Genomic DNA, 17,602 nt, shown 5'->3' with positions numbered 1-17,602 from the left:
GTGGTGGTGGAGGCAATAACTGTGATTATTATGAGATTGGACTTTAATATATATATAATACATAAAATATCTTAACGGATATTTGTTGAGCACGATGTTGATGCAGCTGCAGAATGTGGTTTGATGTTGAGTTTTTTAAACTTTGGAAAGTCTGAGTGCATTGCATCTCAGTGGCTGTGTTTCAGTGTACTTCATTTGTTAAAGTCGAATGCTGCTGAACAAAAAGGATCCAAATAGATGTCAATAATTTACATTTTCTGTATTTTAACCTGACTTTTCAGGTGCAAATCACCAAACACATTATCAATGGATCAGAGTGTGAGCTTACAGCCATGTCTATATCTCTGATATCAATTATCTTAAAGATGAATTAATGGACAACAGTGAATGAAACGCTGTTTTAAGTTACTGAACAATGAGATAAATTTTGAGATAAATGTGTAAAGTCTGTATATACAGGGCAGGCATTAATATGCCTATGTAAGTAAGTAAGTTAAGCTTTATATAGATTTATATAGCACTTTTTAAAACATACAGTTACAAAGCACTTCACAAAACACATATACACACACGTGTGTGTATATATCAGTGAATGAACAAATTAAATGAGTCTCAGTGAATTACAATTTGGAACACAGTGTAATGAGGGACAGACAAGACCAAAACAAACAAAGAAAAATATCACACATGGAGTCGCTATATAAAAGGCTTGCCTATAATGGTGAGTTTTTAGTAGTTGTTTAAAGCAGTCCAAGGACACTGCAAAACTAATAGGGTGGGGAAGATTATTCCTGAGGGTAGGGGCTAAAACGGCGAATGCACAATCACCTTTTGTTTTAAAGTAAGATAAGTAACGAAGATTTGCGGATTGGAGTGGTCGAGAAGCAGCATAAGGAACAAGAAGATCAGAAATGTAACTGGGGGCGAGGTTGTGTCTAGGGCTTTGAAGGTTATCAATGGGATATTGTAGTATATTCTGAATTTTACAGGTAGCAAATTGAGGGATGCAAGAGTAGGAGTTATGTGGGTGCAACGGTTCATCCTAGTCAGTAGTCTTGGCTGCGTTTTGAACCAGTTGTAAACGATTTAGAGCAGCTTGACAATGGCATATGTAAAGGTAATTACAATAATATAAGCAGGAGAAAATGAAAGTGTGTGTTAGTAACTCAAGATCACTCAAGATCAGTACATATGTCCACTGGATTAAAACAGAGGCTCTGCCTTTTATCTACCTGTTGCCATGATGAATGGTAGAGTTGGAGCTCCAGTGTGCACAAGCTAAACTCACAGTGAACACACTCAGAGTTGAACAAACAAACTCTGATCAGCTGCTTTGGAGCTGAAAACTCAGAGTTTTCCATCTCAGAGTCCATCAGCTCAGAGTTCAGGGTTACACTCAGAGTTTGTTAGAGCTGCTTCCTGAAAACAGGCCCCTGATGTAAACAGACAGTGTCAACTAGAGACTCTGTCCTCCAGGCCTGAGAGACTCCTCTGCTGTGTTTTGCACTTCTGTCTGAGGGGAATTTGGAGCATTGTGAAACAGGCCCTGTTCGGGACTGCTATGAATGTGGGGCAATAAGTGATGTTCGTGGGTAATAGGAGTTATTCACTGCATGCTATAACGTGAATTGTTTCATCTTTTTATCCAAAGCTACATGGGCCTGGTGTTCTAGGGTTTGAGGGACATTTAGGGCTTAGTCCTGACCTTTTCATGAAATTTAATACACATCTTTATCATCGAGAAGTTGAAATGCGTGCCTCAAAAAGTGTCTTCAGCTTTACAGATTAATTGTAAATAAAAAGTATTAGTAGCTGTTAGTCATAATTAGTATGGGTTTTGAGTAGAAAAATAAATAATTCAAGACTGCTGTTATTAAACACATGTTGACCAGAGTTGTATGGAACAGTGGTGAAATGTAACTAATTACCTTTACTCAAATACTGTACCTAAGTACAATTTTAAGGTTCATGTACTTGTACTCGCCCTCATTTACGAGGAGAGGTAGAGGTAAAAAGTAAATAATGTACTTTTCTACACCAATTTATGTGACAGCTTCAGTTACTTTACAGATTCAGATTATTAACACAAACTATATATCAACTAATTAATGATTATGTATTATTATAGATTAATCTATCCAGCAGTGGTCCCATATTTAAAATGAGCTTTACCTTTACCAGCTGCTATATTAAAGTGATGGACACATTAATGCATCAATACTTATAATATATAGCTAGATTAGTCTGAAGTGGACCATTCTGCATAACTTTTACTTTGGATTGCTGTTGTAACTTTGATAGAAATACTCACCATAAAACATACTATTATTTACGTGAAATTTGAATGTAGGAATTTTAATGAAAACAGCGTATTTCTACATATTTTCTACACATGCTACTTTTACTGGAGTAAAATATCTGAGTACTTCCTCCACAGCTCTATGTTAGTAAATTGAAATATGAAATAGGTTTTCTTCCACTGATACAGCCCGTTATTAGACCCAGTTGATGCGGTGTAGTGTGTGCTCTGTTGAGCTCTCCATCACCTGCAGCTGCCTGTCTGTCCCTGTCTCTCTCTCTCTGCTGTCACTTTCAAAAAATGCAGCTCTGCCCCCTTCAGAGTACAATAGCAATATTTCAATTCAATCTTCCCAAAAGTTAAAATATAGTTTCTTCTCACATAAGCATTCTAAGAGGGATCCCTCCTCAGTAGCTGTTCCTGGGGTTTCTTCTATGTTCCCACATTATAGGGTTTTTTGGAGACTTTTCCTCAGTGATGTGAGGGTCTAAGGACAGCGGGATGTCGTATGCTGTAAAGCCCTCTGAGGCAAATTGTCATTTGTGATAAGGGGCTTATAAATAAAACTGACTTAATTCAAGCGGTTCGATCGCTGGCCCCTCCAATCAATATGTCAAAGTATCCTTGGGGAAGACACTGAACCCCAAATGGCTCCCGATGCTGCATCATCAGAGTGTGCGTGTGAATGGTTACTGTGTAGCAGATGGCACCTTGTATGGTAGTCTCACTACCACAAGTGTGTGAGACTAGAAAAAGCACTATACAAGCGCAGTCCATTTAGCATCCACTTAATACAATGCGAGTGGAGGTCAGTGATGGAGACTCTGTACTGGTCTATCCTGGAACTTCTCATCAAACAGCTTAATTTCTGTTGAGTGTTTTGATACTTGGTAACAACTCACAGCAAGGTAAGCAGAATCCCTCTCAATGGCATCGGCCAATCGGTTGAGTAGCAGGCCGCGATGAGAGGCGTCCATCCGTCGCCACGGTGACCCCAGCCTAAAGGCATTACGTGCCGCTTTCACCGCCTTGTCCACATCTGCCTGGAAATAAAACAGCACGACATGATTGACTCGGTGGGTCATAGTTTTAACAGGAATTCTTGTGTGAGGAAGAGGTCTGTGGTGTATCAAATACTCCAGGTGCAGGTTAAAGAAAAAAAAAAGAAATTTACCCAGGATTCCAATGGTGACCAACATTCAGAACATTAAATTGTATACAAAGTATAATAGACTTCTCCTCTGTTGGTTTATATATCAATATACCAACTGTTCCAGTGTCTCCAGTTCCAGTGATTCCTTCAAGCCTTCAGCTGTGAACTCGAGTGTTCTTCTTTCCACAATATTTTTATTAACATTTTACCAGCATGACAGCATGAGATCAGCCTTTTACATTCAGTGTATGCTGACAGTTTGCTTCCTTATTTCAAAAACAAAATACAAAAATAAATAAATAAAGAGGGCTGCAATCTAAGACCAAATATTGTCCAATAGTCCTGTTGATCATCTTCCTGATCTCCAATCTGTTGAACCGTCCACTGTATGTCCGAAAAACTGACAAGATATCAGTGTTTGCCAAGGACCAAAATGGCATCCTCAGCTATTTTCCCTTGCCCACAGTTGAGGCACATCCCTGATCCTTTTTAAAGAAGGACAGTCTTCAGACTGAACAACTGATCATAAAAAAAACGTAATTATCAATTCTGCAGTTAACAGCCTATCCAAAAAACTGTTTTAGCTCTAAAAAAAAAACAAAAAAAAAAACAACAAACAACAAACAAAAAACCGACAAATGAACACAGACTCAACAATATTTTGCTCCTCCTGTATTAACAAATGGTAATCTATACTAAGTGGATTTTAAATTGTAGTAGATACAAAATGTAGCACATACTTCAGAAAAAAAAAATAAATAAAATAAAACTTGTAAAAGTTTAGGAACTGTATCGTCTACAGCAATCAGTCACCTTGATCATCTGTTAAATCAAGTTTCTTGGCATAATTGATGAAAGGTCTCCAGATATTCTCAAATATGTACTGTTTAGCCTTCAATATGTAAGTTATTCTTTCTAATGGAAGGTCTGATAGCATCTGTCTCATCCATTGAGCTGTATTTGGTCTGTGAGTATTTTTCCATAAATGTGCAATACATTTTTTGGCATTCAGTAAGCTGAGGTCTATAAATGCTCGTTCATTGTTACTATAATTATGTATCTTTGGATATAAGCCCAACAGGAAGAGCTTAGGGTCCAGTGAAATTTGTTTTGAAATGATCTTCTCGATTGTGGCTCTTACCTCTTCCCAAAATTTCTGAATCTTTGTGCATTGCCAAATACAGTGAAACCATGTCCCTTTATGTTCCATACATTTTGTGCATGTGTCTGGTATGTTTTCTCTGTATCGATTTAGTTCCACAGGTGTAACATATGTTCGCATTAACCATTTATATTGTATTAGTTTTAGGCGTGTATTAATACTTTTGGACTGGGCATCGGCACAGGCTATTTTCCAATCTTCATCTGAAATTTCACTCTGCAAGTCCTCTTTCCAGGCATATAACTTAAATTGTGAACTTTCAGATGAGCCAGATGTCATCAAACTGTAAAACTCTGATATGATACCCTTTCTCAAACTGTCTTTTACCATCATTCCTTCCAACAAAGATCGTAAAGGTCTGGTGAGTGTATTGTCTTGATTCGCTTTAACAAAGCTTCTAAGCTGGAGGTATTTGAAGAAATGTTTTCTACTAAGTTTATATTTAGACCTCAATTCATCAAAGGACATCAATATATCTGAGTCTACCATATATAGATCCTGGATTGTTCTAAGTCCCTTAAAGTGCCATAATTTAAAAGTTGCATCTGCTCTACCTGGTACAAAGAAGTGATTACCCCATATTGGACTATATTGTGATAAGGGGTATGTTTCTTTTAAATGTTTTTTTATATCATACCATATCTTTACCATGTGTTTTACAATTGGATTTTTAGCTTGTTTCCGTAGTCTTTTTTCTGTGTCTGAGTGTATATATAAGGGAAGAGGCAATTTTAGACCATAACATTCCATTTCTGTCCAGTGAGGAGAATCATTTTTTGAAAAATAAAACATGACAGACCTCAGCTGTGCAGCCCAGTAGTACCACATCAAATTTGGACATTTTAAACCTCCTCTGTCAAATGGTAAGTACAGTAGAGACAAACGAAGTCGTGCCCTCTTATTGTTCCATATAAATCTAAGGAATATTTTTTTAACTTTAGAAAACAAGTCTGAAGGTGGCGGCAGGGGAATGTTTTGGAATAAATAAAGGAATTTAGGTAGAATGTTCATTTTTAAAATATTAATTCTCCCAATTGTAGATACTGGTAATGACATCCATTTCTCAATAGATTCATTCGTCTCTATCATCAGAGGTTCATAGTTAGCACTGACAACATGTTCTAGTCTTGGCAAAATCTGTACTCCCAAATATTTAAATTGTTCTACAACATTAAATTGGATTGCTTCAGTGATTGGGTTCTGTCTTTCAGATGCTTTAAGTAGTAGTATAGAGGACTTAGTATTATTTACTTTATACCCTGAGACAACACCAAATGCATGTATTAGCTGTGACAGGGCTGGAATTGTTTTATTTAATTTTGTCATCATTAAGATTACGTCATCAGCATATAAAGCTATTCTGTGCTCCATCGGCCCCACCGCTATTCTACTAAACTGAGAGTGTGATCGCACTGCTATTGCGAAAGGTTCCATTGCCAGTGTAAACAGTAGGGGCGACAGAGGGCAACCTTGCCGGCATCATTTACTAATTTTTATTGGTTTTGAAACATTTTTATTTGTTATAATTTCAGCTGTGGAATGTTTGTATATCACCTGAACCCATTTTATGAAGTTGTTCCCACACCCAAATTTTTCTAAAACTTTGAAAAGATAAGGCCATTTGACCCGATCTTTTCCAAGCGTTTTGCTAAGAGCTTACATATTATCTTAAGATCAGAATTTAACAAACTAATGGGTCTCATGTTTTCACATTTGTTAGAGGGCTTACCTGGTTTTGGAAGTAAAATAATTAAGGCGCTATTGATAGAAGTTGGGAGACTATCATTGAAAAATGCCTCTAAAAACATTTCCAAAAGCGGTGTTAGCAATTTATTCTTAAATTTTTTGTACAGATCAATTGGGAGACCATCTGGTCCAGCCCTTTTCCCTGACTTCATATTGTCGATAGCATATCCTATTTCATCTTTGGTAATTTCTAGCTCTAGATTTTTTTTTATTTCATTTGGGATATTGGGTATTGATAGTTTATCTAAAAATCTATTCAGGTTTGGTAAGTCTGTTTCATTGTTGGTATCATATAATCCCTCATAATAATCCTTGAATGCATCATTAATTTCTTGAGGATCCACAATAGTTTGGCCATTGGATATAATGGATGTGATTGATGTTTTGGTTTCTAGTTGTTTAATCTGCCATGCTAATACTTTTCCTGATTTATCGCCTTGCTCATAGAATGTTTGCCTTAGTCTTAAAAGACTAGAAGCTGCTCTGGAGGCAGAAACTTTGTCATATTCAGCTCTCAAAATTAGTAAATCATTTTCCAATTGTGAGTTACTTTTCTCATTAACTTTTTCTTGGAGAATCTTTATTTTCTGTTCCAGCTGCAACCGTTCCTCACGAGCCTTCTTTGATTTTGACCCAGTATAGCTAATAATATGTCCTCTGAGAAAGGCTTTAAATGCTTCCCATTTTGTTCCCGCTGATGTTTGTATAGTATTAATTTCAAAAAACTCGTCTATCTGTCTTCCTATATATTTGACAAATTCTTCATCTTGTAACCATTTATGTTGGAAATGCCATCTAGGCGGGTCTTTTGTCAGTTTTTTATCCATATACATCAAACAACATGGTGCATGATCTGAGATCACAATATTATCATAGAAACAATTTGGAATTTTTGATCGTAGTTCTGAGGAAATTAAAAAATAATCTATTCTGGAATAAGTCTAAAACCTATTAGAAAAACAGGAGTAAGCTTTGGCATTTGGTTTCAATTCTCTCCATATATCCAACAGATTCAATTCCTTAATGAAGTGATTAATTACTGTTCTACACCTGTTGTGTGATTGATCTGTACCTGTGGATCTGTCCATGTTGGGGTTTAGCGTACAATTAAAGTCCCCGGCTATTACATGTTGTCCCGCTAGTGTTGATAGCATAAGGAACAAATCTACGAAAAATTTAGAATCATCTGTGTTAGGGCCATACAGATTCACTAAATTTAAATTTTCTGAGACCAGGGAACCTTGGACTATTAAGTATCTTCCCCTTTTATCTTTGATTACATCTTTTACTTGAAATGGTACTGTTTTGTGAATAAGGGTCATAACTCCCCTGGTCTGGGATGAGAATGATGCTGTAAATACACTACCCTGCCACCTCCTCCTAATCTTTTTAGTATCCTCTTCTAATAGATGAGTTTCTTGTAGAAATACAATTTTGGCGTCCATATCCTTTAACTTATTCATGACTTGTTTGACTTTTCTAAGTTGCTGCAGACCCCTACAGTTCCAAGAAACAAAATTAAGATTTACTCCTTGAGACATTCCCTATGGGAAATAGTAGATTACCTTGCCATAAAAAAATACACTTGTTGAGAAGCATAACATACCTGGATGTTAGAACCACATCCAACACTGTGAACTTGAACTCTTCCCCCGTGCCCACAATTGTGGGAACCCCCCCCAGAAGTCTCCTGTCTCCCGTTATCGCTTGCGACAGTTCCACACTTAGTGAGGATCAGTCAATCCACTTCCTATTTTCCTAAACAAACAAACAAATCTCTGCTGCTCCTCCTATTGAGGCATTACTTATCTTGTCCTGAGTTTATACCTCATAACGGTTACATATTTTACCCCCCATATAAGATATGCCAAATTATTATAGTGTATGTATTAAGATTCCAATGGATGGAGCTTTAATATAAAAATAAATTCTGATCCATATTTTTTTTTTTTTTTTTACATGTGCATAGCTATGTGACAAGCTCGTCCTATCTGCCTAATATTGTATCAGCCAGTGTGGTTGAATCATTTTAGTCTGTTATAGCACCATCCTTCAAATACAGCACACCGTCACAGTCTCATGTACCGGCATTACCGTTATTGTTCCTCGTCATTTAACTGTCCACGGCTTCCTCCCGGATCGTCTTTATGAACGTTTGTGCTTCGCCTGGGGTCTTAAAAGTGCGGGTTTGTCCTTTATATGTTACCAAAAGGTTGGCGGGGTGAATCACTCCATGTCGGATCCCAAGATTGCGCAGCTCCTGCCGGACCGGGTCGAACTGTTTCCTCAGTTGATGTATTCCCGTAGCCAAATCTGAGTAGAACCTGACTTGCTGGTCCTTGTACCGGATCTCCTTTTTAGCCCGTGCGGCTGCCAATACTGACATCTTGTCCTTGTGGTTGAGAAACTTCATAATTAGTGTTCTCGGCGGCGCCTTGCTGTCCCTCATCGGTCCGATTCGGTGTGCCCTTTCAATTACCACCGGGGCTCGTAGATTTGCGGGGTCTAGCAGCTCTGGAATCCATTTCTCCAAAAAAGAGCATGTATCCTGGCCCTCAGCTCCCTCTGGTAGTCCCACAAGTCTCAGGTTGTTCAAACGAGATCTGGTTTCCAGGTCCAGAAGCTTCTCTTCCAGAGTTAAGTTTTTTGACTCCAGCCTGTTTACTTTAGCTTGCAGGTTAGCTACCTCGTCTTCGGCGCTGGATATACGTAGCTCAGCTTGTGACACTCGCTCAGAGCAGTCGCTTACCTCCTTCCTCATATCATTTATCGCCGCCATAATCCCATCAAATCTGGTCGAAAACTCCGCTTTCATGGAATTTATTGCAGCCAGTACAGTATCCGTCTTGGCATCGCCGTGTTCTCCGCCTCCATTAGCACCCTGTTCTGCCATATCATCGCTAGCTTTCTGTGTTTCACCACGCACCTGGTAGTCCATTAGCTTCGGCTGTTTTGACGCTTTGCTCTTTTCTTTGCTTAACTTTACAACTTTCGACATTACCGTAACCACTCTATCACTACGCTATGAAGCTTTATAGCAAAATTGAGATTTTTTAGCAGAAATTGTAGCAGCTAGGAAAGAGCAGCACGAGATGCGTCTTCCTACGTGGCCGCCATAACCGGAAGTCGAGTGTTCTTCTTGACCTCCCCATTTGGCGCCCTCCTCTAGAGAGACTAACCACAGCGCCAAATCATCTCCATTTAGAAAAAAATTGTCTTATTGTGGACTGATGGATATTAAGAGTCAAAGTAGCTCTAAACCAAGCCTCCAAAGTCTTTTAACTGATCTGACTCAAGGTTTGCTAACTGCTGTGGGCTGTGTGTGTGTGTGTGTGTGTGTGTGTGTGTGCGCGCGTGTGCATTTGTGTTGATGTTAGTATGTGAGGCAGTGGTGTGTGCTTGTGGTTACTGATTCTAGAGGGACAGGAACACTTTCCCTGGTTTGTGGTTGTTTTTGAGAGATCTGTCTTTGAGGGAATATGTGGAAACATCACTCTCACAATGAGTGTGGTTACAGTCCATTCACATGAACAACTTGTTTATAAACCTTATACCAGTAGTGATTATATTCAGGATGTGGTGTTTACATAAGCACAAAAAGACCAACTACTGACACATTCTACTTATACACTCCAGTTTCCATCAGAGTACTCCAGCTAGTATATTTGGGTTTCTCAGAAACAGAATATGGTATTGGCATGCTTAAAGACATAAACAGGATACTCCAAACAAACTGATCATAAACATGCAAAATCACTCAATAAGTTCAAACCTTCTGGCAAAATTTTAAATAACTACAATGTTTGATAATATGCTCCAAAACAGGTGCAATCTTTCCTGATTTTACTTGTCAGCAGATGTACACTCCACATCAGTTATGCTGTCATAAATCATGGTTATAGATACACATATTTAACTCAGACACAAGAGAAAGCTTTCCACCTTCAGCAGATGAAATTAAAAACATACCACCTCTTGCTCATGCAGACACTGAAATGACTACAGATTCTAATCCTTAAAAGAAAAGATCAGGGTTTTTCTTTTTTTTTTATGATCAACTGTCTTCAGGTACATACACAGATAAATACACCAGCGGCATAATACAGTGCACGGCACATTTGTGTAGGAGTATGGAAATTATATAGTTGAGAAAATGCTAAAAGAAAGGGCGGCATGACAGTGAGGTAAAGCGTTAAAATACTCACAATACAGCCTCCACCTAGACTAATGTTGATTTTTTTCTTTTAAAGTTTCTAAAATACGTTTTGTTGTCACCCCCATACCACAGCAGTGTAGCTGAGATTTGAGGGTTTGTTTCTGCAAACCAGAACGCAAGGACTGCCACTGTATGTAATACACTGATTTTACATAAGCATCTCATTCAGCCCCTCTTCAAAAATCTCAAACTACTGTATAACTTTAAGACTTAATAATTAAGTTTAACAACATGTCAAGCGGCCTAACATCACATACCAGGTAGACGGCTAGAAATCCAGATCTTGGCTGGTGACAAAGCCTGACCAAGCTTAAAGGCCCCCTAAATTTAAAATATTGATATTAAACATCTGTAACATCTTTTTAAACATTCATCAAAACATTTCTTTTTCATTTCATATTATAATTCTAATTATTTATTTTTCATTTGTTGCTTTAACTTATGGTATTACAGTTTAGATTTCGGAGTGTTGTGGCAGCAATAGCAAAGGCTCTGTCTCCCAAAGAGCAGTCTTTGCCATCGCTGTCCCAACCCTCCGGAAGTCCCTCCCTCCAAACCTCAGCAACTCAGAGTCACTCCACTCATTTAAAATCAACTCAAAACACACCTTGCAGTGGGACAGTGGTAAAAGTCATAACTTCTAAATTTTGTATTTGTTCTTTCGTTTCATGTAAGTGTCTTTCAGTATTTTGTAGTCTTTATTTTGTGTTTGTCTTTTTACATTTCATTTAAAGCTTCTTTGAGTTCTTAGAAGTACTATATAAGTCCTATCAATTATTATTATTTAATTTACTTGCACTTGCACATTCATTTGTGTGATGATTCTTCATTTTTTTATTTTCTACGAGACATGGTTTACAGAGCAGATCTGTTTGCAATGGCAGAAAACATGCTATTTCATTTCAGTAGGACCAACAATGTTCAATACAAGTTTAATGTTATCTTACAGTCCCAGTAAATGATTTCCACAATGCTTCCCCACCTTCACAGGAACACCAGCGAATGAATGACAGCAGTGTGTATGAATAAGAGATTTTGTTTACCCCATCAGCCTCTGCCACTTGACAGATGACTTCACCAGTTGCAGGGTTGATGGTAGGGAAGGTTTTTCCACTCGCTGCATCCACCCACTGGTTGTTGATGAACAGCTGAAATATTCAAATACATCATTACAAGGCTGCCTTCCAAAAACACATTTCATTCACTGCAGAAGAAAAACTAAATAGTAAATGACACAGTTCCTTTTCTTTCTTTGGCCTCTTTAGTCTGTTTCATGTGCTGCTGTGACATGCATCTCCTCCCTGAGGATCAGGGGCTCAGAGCTCAGAGAGCTCAGACTGGTTCAGCGTTACTGACATGGATCTGACAATATAACCACACTGATACAGTCAGTGAAGAACTTCTCAGCTACAAACATAGGGGGTTAGATACCACCATTTACCACAAACCATGAAGCAGCAGCGCTCTCCTGACAACTAACAGCCTCCACCCTCAACAACTTATCAAAATCATTCCTACAGGACAGTTTGTGCCACTGAAAACAAAATGCAGCACAGAGGAGAGTTTGAGCAGAAATGACTGAGCGCTTCCTGGACAGAGGCTATGATAACAGTGACGTGGGGACAGCTTATCAGAGGACAGTGTGCATGAAACAGTCTGTGTGTCTGCTTATAAAGATGGACAACATGACAGCGCCTGCGAAGTGTAACTTTTCAGTCTTGATCGCCCCCTGGTGTCTGTCTGCAGTACATGTCAGAAAGCCCTCCCCTTCATGTTAGTGAATGGACATAGGTCAAATAAAAAACTTAAAGTACACGCCAAATTAATTTCTCCCAAAGATGGTATCTGTCACTGAAAGTAGTTCTCATCACCCTGATGTTTATTCAAGTGTTTTTTTTAATAATAAGTTCGGTATTTCGGTTATTTCAGTTCTACAAAAAGGGGATGTTCCACCATGACTGACAGCTGTGACAGCCAATCCAATTCATCCGACTCCGGTTCTCAATGACATCGCCCTCGAAAAATTGCAAAGTCTGTATAAGCATAGTGGGAGTTAGTGGGAGCAAGTCGTACTCCTTATTATACAGTCTATGTTTTTACACTGTCACATTTCTTTTTTGATTGAATGCTATTAGATTACACTTTAAAAGTTTCCAGAAGTCACACCAGTGAATGTAATTATTTTCTCTCAGTCTGCAGCTGCTGATAGAGGCTGCAAACATCCTGTCATTTTATAGTTGTAGTTTACTAATGTAGGAAAAGCTTGTCACAGTATGAACAGTGATTAAAGCAGCCACAGCTCAGCTCTGAGCTCAGAGTGTTGATTCTCAAGTGACCAGTCCAGTGTTTCCTCTAGGATTTTTTTCAGCAGTGGGGGCAGGCTCTCTGGGGAGCTGTGGCGGCGTAAACAAATGACGCTTTTTAAAGGCTGAATGTAAAAATGTAAAAGGATTTTTACATTTTACATTTTTTTACACTTTTAAAAAGGATGTAAAATTTTTTTTTAATTTTTTAAAATTTTTTTCAACCCATTTAGGGTCCCAGCCTGATAGCCTGTGTTTCCCTTTATGTTTTTCTCCTCTACTCTCATCTCTCTCTCCTGCACCATCACTTTGCTCTCCTGCTCCTTCACTCGGCACTCCCCCTCCTGTACTCTGCTCTCCTTCACTTTGTTCCACTGCTCCTCCCTGTCTGTTACTTGTCTTATACGATTACATAAAACATTAACGTTAGATAATTTACACTCAAGTCACATTTGATTACAAATGGTGGTATCTACCCCAAAGAGTAGATACGGAGCAAGATAGTTATCTGCCTCAGCACTCGCGACACCCAACGCAGTGCAGGACTGTGCTGTGATGCGGCGGTGGTGTATTTGCAATTTAAAAAAAAAAAAACAACCAAAAAAAAACCGACATTTGAAGGAGGGGCGGGTAGGATTTAGGAGTGGCCGGCCGCCACTCCTAAATGAGTGTAGAGGAAACACTGCAGTCAACAGACTGCAGTGTTTCTCGCTCCACCTTTTAGGACTAGATCTGTGTGATAGATACCCTAACAGAGTGGGGACCAAAAATGGGGACCGTTCCAAAGGTGTCATCCAAAACTTTTCACAATGGAAACGCAAAAAAATGCCACTGAACCAAAACGACCTGCTGATGGAAGCGCCCCATAGCTGGCTAACTCTAGCTACTGAATCTGTAGCCCTTTACGCACAGAGATTGTGCAACAGAGCTGCTATGAATTTTCTTTACATTTTTACACAGAACCAAATGACAGCAGCATCATTACTCAGATTATCACCGATGCTTCCATGTCATCAAGCCCACAGAGCAGGCACACTTGAAACTTTTGACCACCAAGCATTGCTGAACTGGCTCCAGTTTAGTGCTCCACTAGCCTGAATGGGAATGAAATAACTGAATGTTGTGACTTTTCTAGACTTTCCAAATGTTATCAGAGTGAATTAATTAAATCCTGATAGGGAAATTAGCCATTTTGCAGAGGCTGTGGCACTCAAGAAAATGAATCCAGGAAAATACAATACCACATTCTGGCCACTACAAAAATTGGAGGCCCCCAGGAAAGCAGTCATCCTTGTCATCCTTGCAGCATTTTTTTCCAGTGGCCAATCAGCAAAAAATCCCCTGTAGCCCAGAAAGCATTGTCCATAGACCACTATTATAAAAGAGACACCTATAAAACTGTTGACTGGACATCTCCAACTGCAAACAAGGTCAATTATGACTCTGTCATATTGTATTATTTAACTCTAATATTTTTCATCTTTGATTAATATTTTATTGAACATGTTTCACTTTAACAGTGTCACCTATGGTCAATAAATTGCAAGACTCATAAATATAATAAAAAACAATAAATTGCTAAATGGAAAATTAGTAATAATCAATAAATAAAATACACAAGAATTTACAAAAACTAAATCAAGAGAAAAAGGCTAAATAACAATTAAAATAACAGGAATAATTTAAATACATATATAATAATAAATAAAACAAAGTAGAAAAAAAGGCTACTAGCCTACATGTATATGCAACATGATCTACTCTGATCTACAAGCAGCGAAATAGCTCTCTGACACGGACGCACAGTTAATTATTGACCTTTCCTCACCTTGCAAGGTTTCTGTGTAATGTTGCAATGAAATATAGTTCGGTAAGTTTGATTAGCACAGACACGCCTTTCAACAGCGACACTCCTGGCTTTTCTTTATCAAACCTGCAGCAAACAACAGGAGCAGGAAGTAACGGAGGAGTTGAGCAAAAATGTGATATGTGTGTGTGGAGCCTGGATAGATCCTGTCTAGCACAGGTTATAGGCAAAAGCAGACGTTGGACCGTTTGCCAGCACAATCTCTGCTGCAGCTCTCACATATAGTCCCCTGCTGCACCTTTTACTGTTTAAACTCTATCAAAGCCGTTGACAAACACTTGTTGACTGCGCAGTTGGCCAAAGTCCAACGTCATGTCGAAAGACGTACAGTAGCTGGGGCGAACTTTACCTTGTTGTAGTGGACCTCGGGCTGGGTGCTGGGTGCAGGGATAGCGGCCGCCGAGTAGTTACACACCAGCGGTCTGCTCAGTCCGGGAAGGGACCGGGAGAGCACGGTACGGAGCATACTACTTCTTCCTGCACAACCGACGCAACACGGTGGCTACTTCCAGGGTCCAGACTCGGAACTAACCTAAGAACGGAGCCCTCGCGGGAGTCTCGCTAGGGGGCGGGGCCTTACGTCGTGCGTCATACAAACGTGCCTGATGTGCGTTGCATGGAGATGTTATAAATCGGTGCGCTGTCGTCGGATAGACAACTAAAATAACTGGAGAGAGCATGGCAACTTTTCGATAAATAGCCTACTGTATAATGACAAGCAAAGAATTATCATACAAGTTGTTTCATTGAAGTTTAATATAAAGTTTATTTAATTCACAAGTGTCGTTTTCTCAATATACTACCCATTTTTTTTATTACTTTCGTGAATGAAATATAACCATTTAAAAGAACATTGAAACACTGTAAACTGAAAAAGGCCTTACATCTTTATTAATTTCTATATACCCTCCTTCCCCAATGACCATTCGATGTTTTGGGGGTTTTTTTCCCTCTTTTTTTTGTGTCTTATGATTCACTCTATGGTTGTCTTCTTGCTTGTGGCTGTTTACCTGTTCTGATTCTTTTGGTTGTTACTCTCGTTCAGTTCGTTTCATTTAAGAGATGTGAACATAGTTATGATGTGCCGTTTTGTCTGTTCTTATCTTGTGCTCAATAAAGTTCGTTAAAAAATAATACATATTAGTTATCCAGTAAAGCCTGTGTTGGAAAGAATTAAGATGAATGCTGATTATAAATGTGATTTATATGGATGTGAAATGTGGATTTTGGATCAATTGTGCAAACTTTCTAAAACAGACACTCAAGATAAATGTTGAAAGAAATATATTTGATGGAATGTTAGAAAATAACAAATTGTATGACATACAACTTTTTTATTATTTTGGAAGATTTCATATTCATGAGAATAACTTTCAGCAGTAGGCCTATATCACCTGGTTAGCGAAGGTTAAAAATAAAAAGGCTATTAAGACATTTAAGTTGTTAAATGGTTATAATATAATGCATGTTACACAAACCCTGGTATTATTTTTGTATATTTGCTTTTTGTTTTTGTCTCCTTTTTTGTGTATTTTACTTATTTATTGTTGTTTTTGTCCTGCCGTCTATGTATCTATGTGCATTTTTTAAAATGATCTTTAAAAAAAAATTAAAAAGAAAAAAAAATCGAGTACAACCCAAACCATACCTTAAAAAAGATTTTTATAACTCAATCTGTCTTAACTTCAATATTAAAGTCAAGGAAGACCTGCTGCCTGCAACTGCAACTTCTAACAAAGATGATCTTTTGTGATCATTGATTTATAAACATGACTGCTGATAATCTCTCTAACTGGCCATCATAACGTTACACTGAATAATATGTACAGCTTAATAGTGCCAAAGTATGACATTTAGTTGGAATAAATCCTATCCAACAATCTTTACCAATGGAATGTTCTCTGTTTTCTGAGGTCACAGTTTAAAATTAGTCTTTGGCATCTTGCCCAGCCTGTTTTCTCAGCCCAAACGCTTTACAAAGCACACTATCAGTTTCCACCTGTACGCACCAGCTGCTTTCTGTTTGCATTGTGAGGTGGAGGAGTCTGTAGCACATGTAATCATGGAGTGTAGATTAGAATTCAAACAATCAATTTGTCACATGAAATCATATGACTTCAGCGAAATGAAATTGTCAGTTCTGTCAATATGCTTATTCAAAAGCATATACAGCTCTGGAAAAAAAAATAGAGACCACTGCAAAATGATAAGTTTCTCTGGTTTAACTATTTATAGGTTTGTGTTTGAGTAAAAAAAAAGAAGCTCATATTAATTTTGAAAAAAACACAATATTAATGTTTTAACTTAAGAAGAGTTCAGAAATCGCTGTCGAAAGGACAGATACAGGAAATCTTTCCTGCCACAAGCCATCCATCTGTACAATAACTCACCTCTGTCTGCTCTTATGTATATATGTATATATGTATAGTCTCTTAGTTTTTAGTTTTTTAAGCGTATTCCTTTTATATTCTATTAATATTGTTTGCTCTTTATTCTCTTTGTTCTTACTGTATGGCGCTGCTACACCCCAATTTCTCAGTTTTGAGATCAATCAAGCATATCTATCTATCTATCTATCTAAATCAGTAGTTATAGTCTAATCATGCTCTCTGCCAGTCTTTGACATTACTGCTGCATGTCACTCGTGGTGCAAAAAATAAATTAACAAATACAAATAAGCAGACCAAACAGATAAAATAAAATTAAATTAAATTCAAGCGGCTCAGCTGTGTTTAATTGCCTGTGACCATCCATCCTCCTCTTGATCACAGGCAGTAGGTTTTTAGTGGGGTTTAGGTCTGGAGATTGCACTGGCCATAACAGTGTCTTGATCTGGTTATCCTATCCACATATGGC

At 38.2% G+C, this 17,602-nt stretch overlaps 1 protein-coding gene across 1 annotated transcript in view; it reads right to left on the bottom strand.

The window, feature by feature from the left end:
- The window catches only part of LOC121945102 (aldehyde dehydrogenase, mitochondrial-like), a 39,044-nt gene extending 23,740 nt beyond the window's left edge, over positions 1–15,304 (bottom strand). Inside the window, exons 1-3 of the mRNA XM_042489127.1 lie at positions 15,096–15,304; positions 11,620–11,724; positions 3,202–3,342 (exon numbers count right to left, since the gene is read on the bottom strand). Of these exons, the coding sequence (XP_042345061.1) occupies positions 3,202–3,342; positions 11,620–11,724; positions 15,096–15,212 (363 nt within the window). The 5' untranslated portion in view covers positions 15,213–15,304. The remainder of the gene's footprint in view (positions 1–3,201; positions 3,343–11,619; positions 11,725–15,095) is intronic.
- Positions 15,305–17,602: the final 2,298 nt, after the last annotated feature.

The sequence above is a fragment of the Plectropomus leopardus genome, chromosome 7 (genome assembly GCF_008729295.1).
Source record: "Plectropomus leopardus isolate mb chromosome 7, YSFRI_Pleo_2.0, whole genome shotgun sequence".
Classification (NCBI taxonomy): domain Eukaryota; kingdom Metazoa; phylum Chordata; class Actinopteri; order Perciformes; family Serranidae; genus Plectropomus; species Plectropomus leopardus.
The sequence above is the reverse complement of the archived record's forward strand: the minus strand, read 5'-3'. Positions and strand labels throughout refer to the sequence as shown.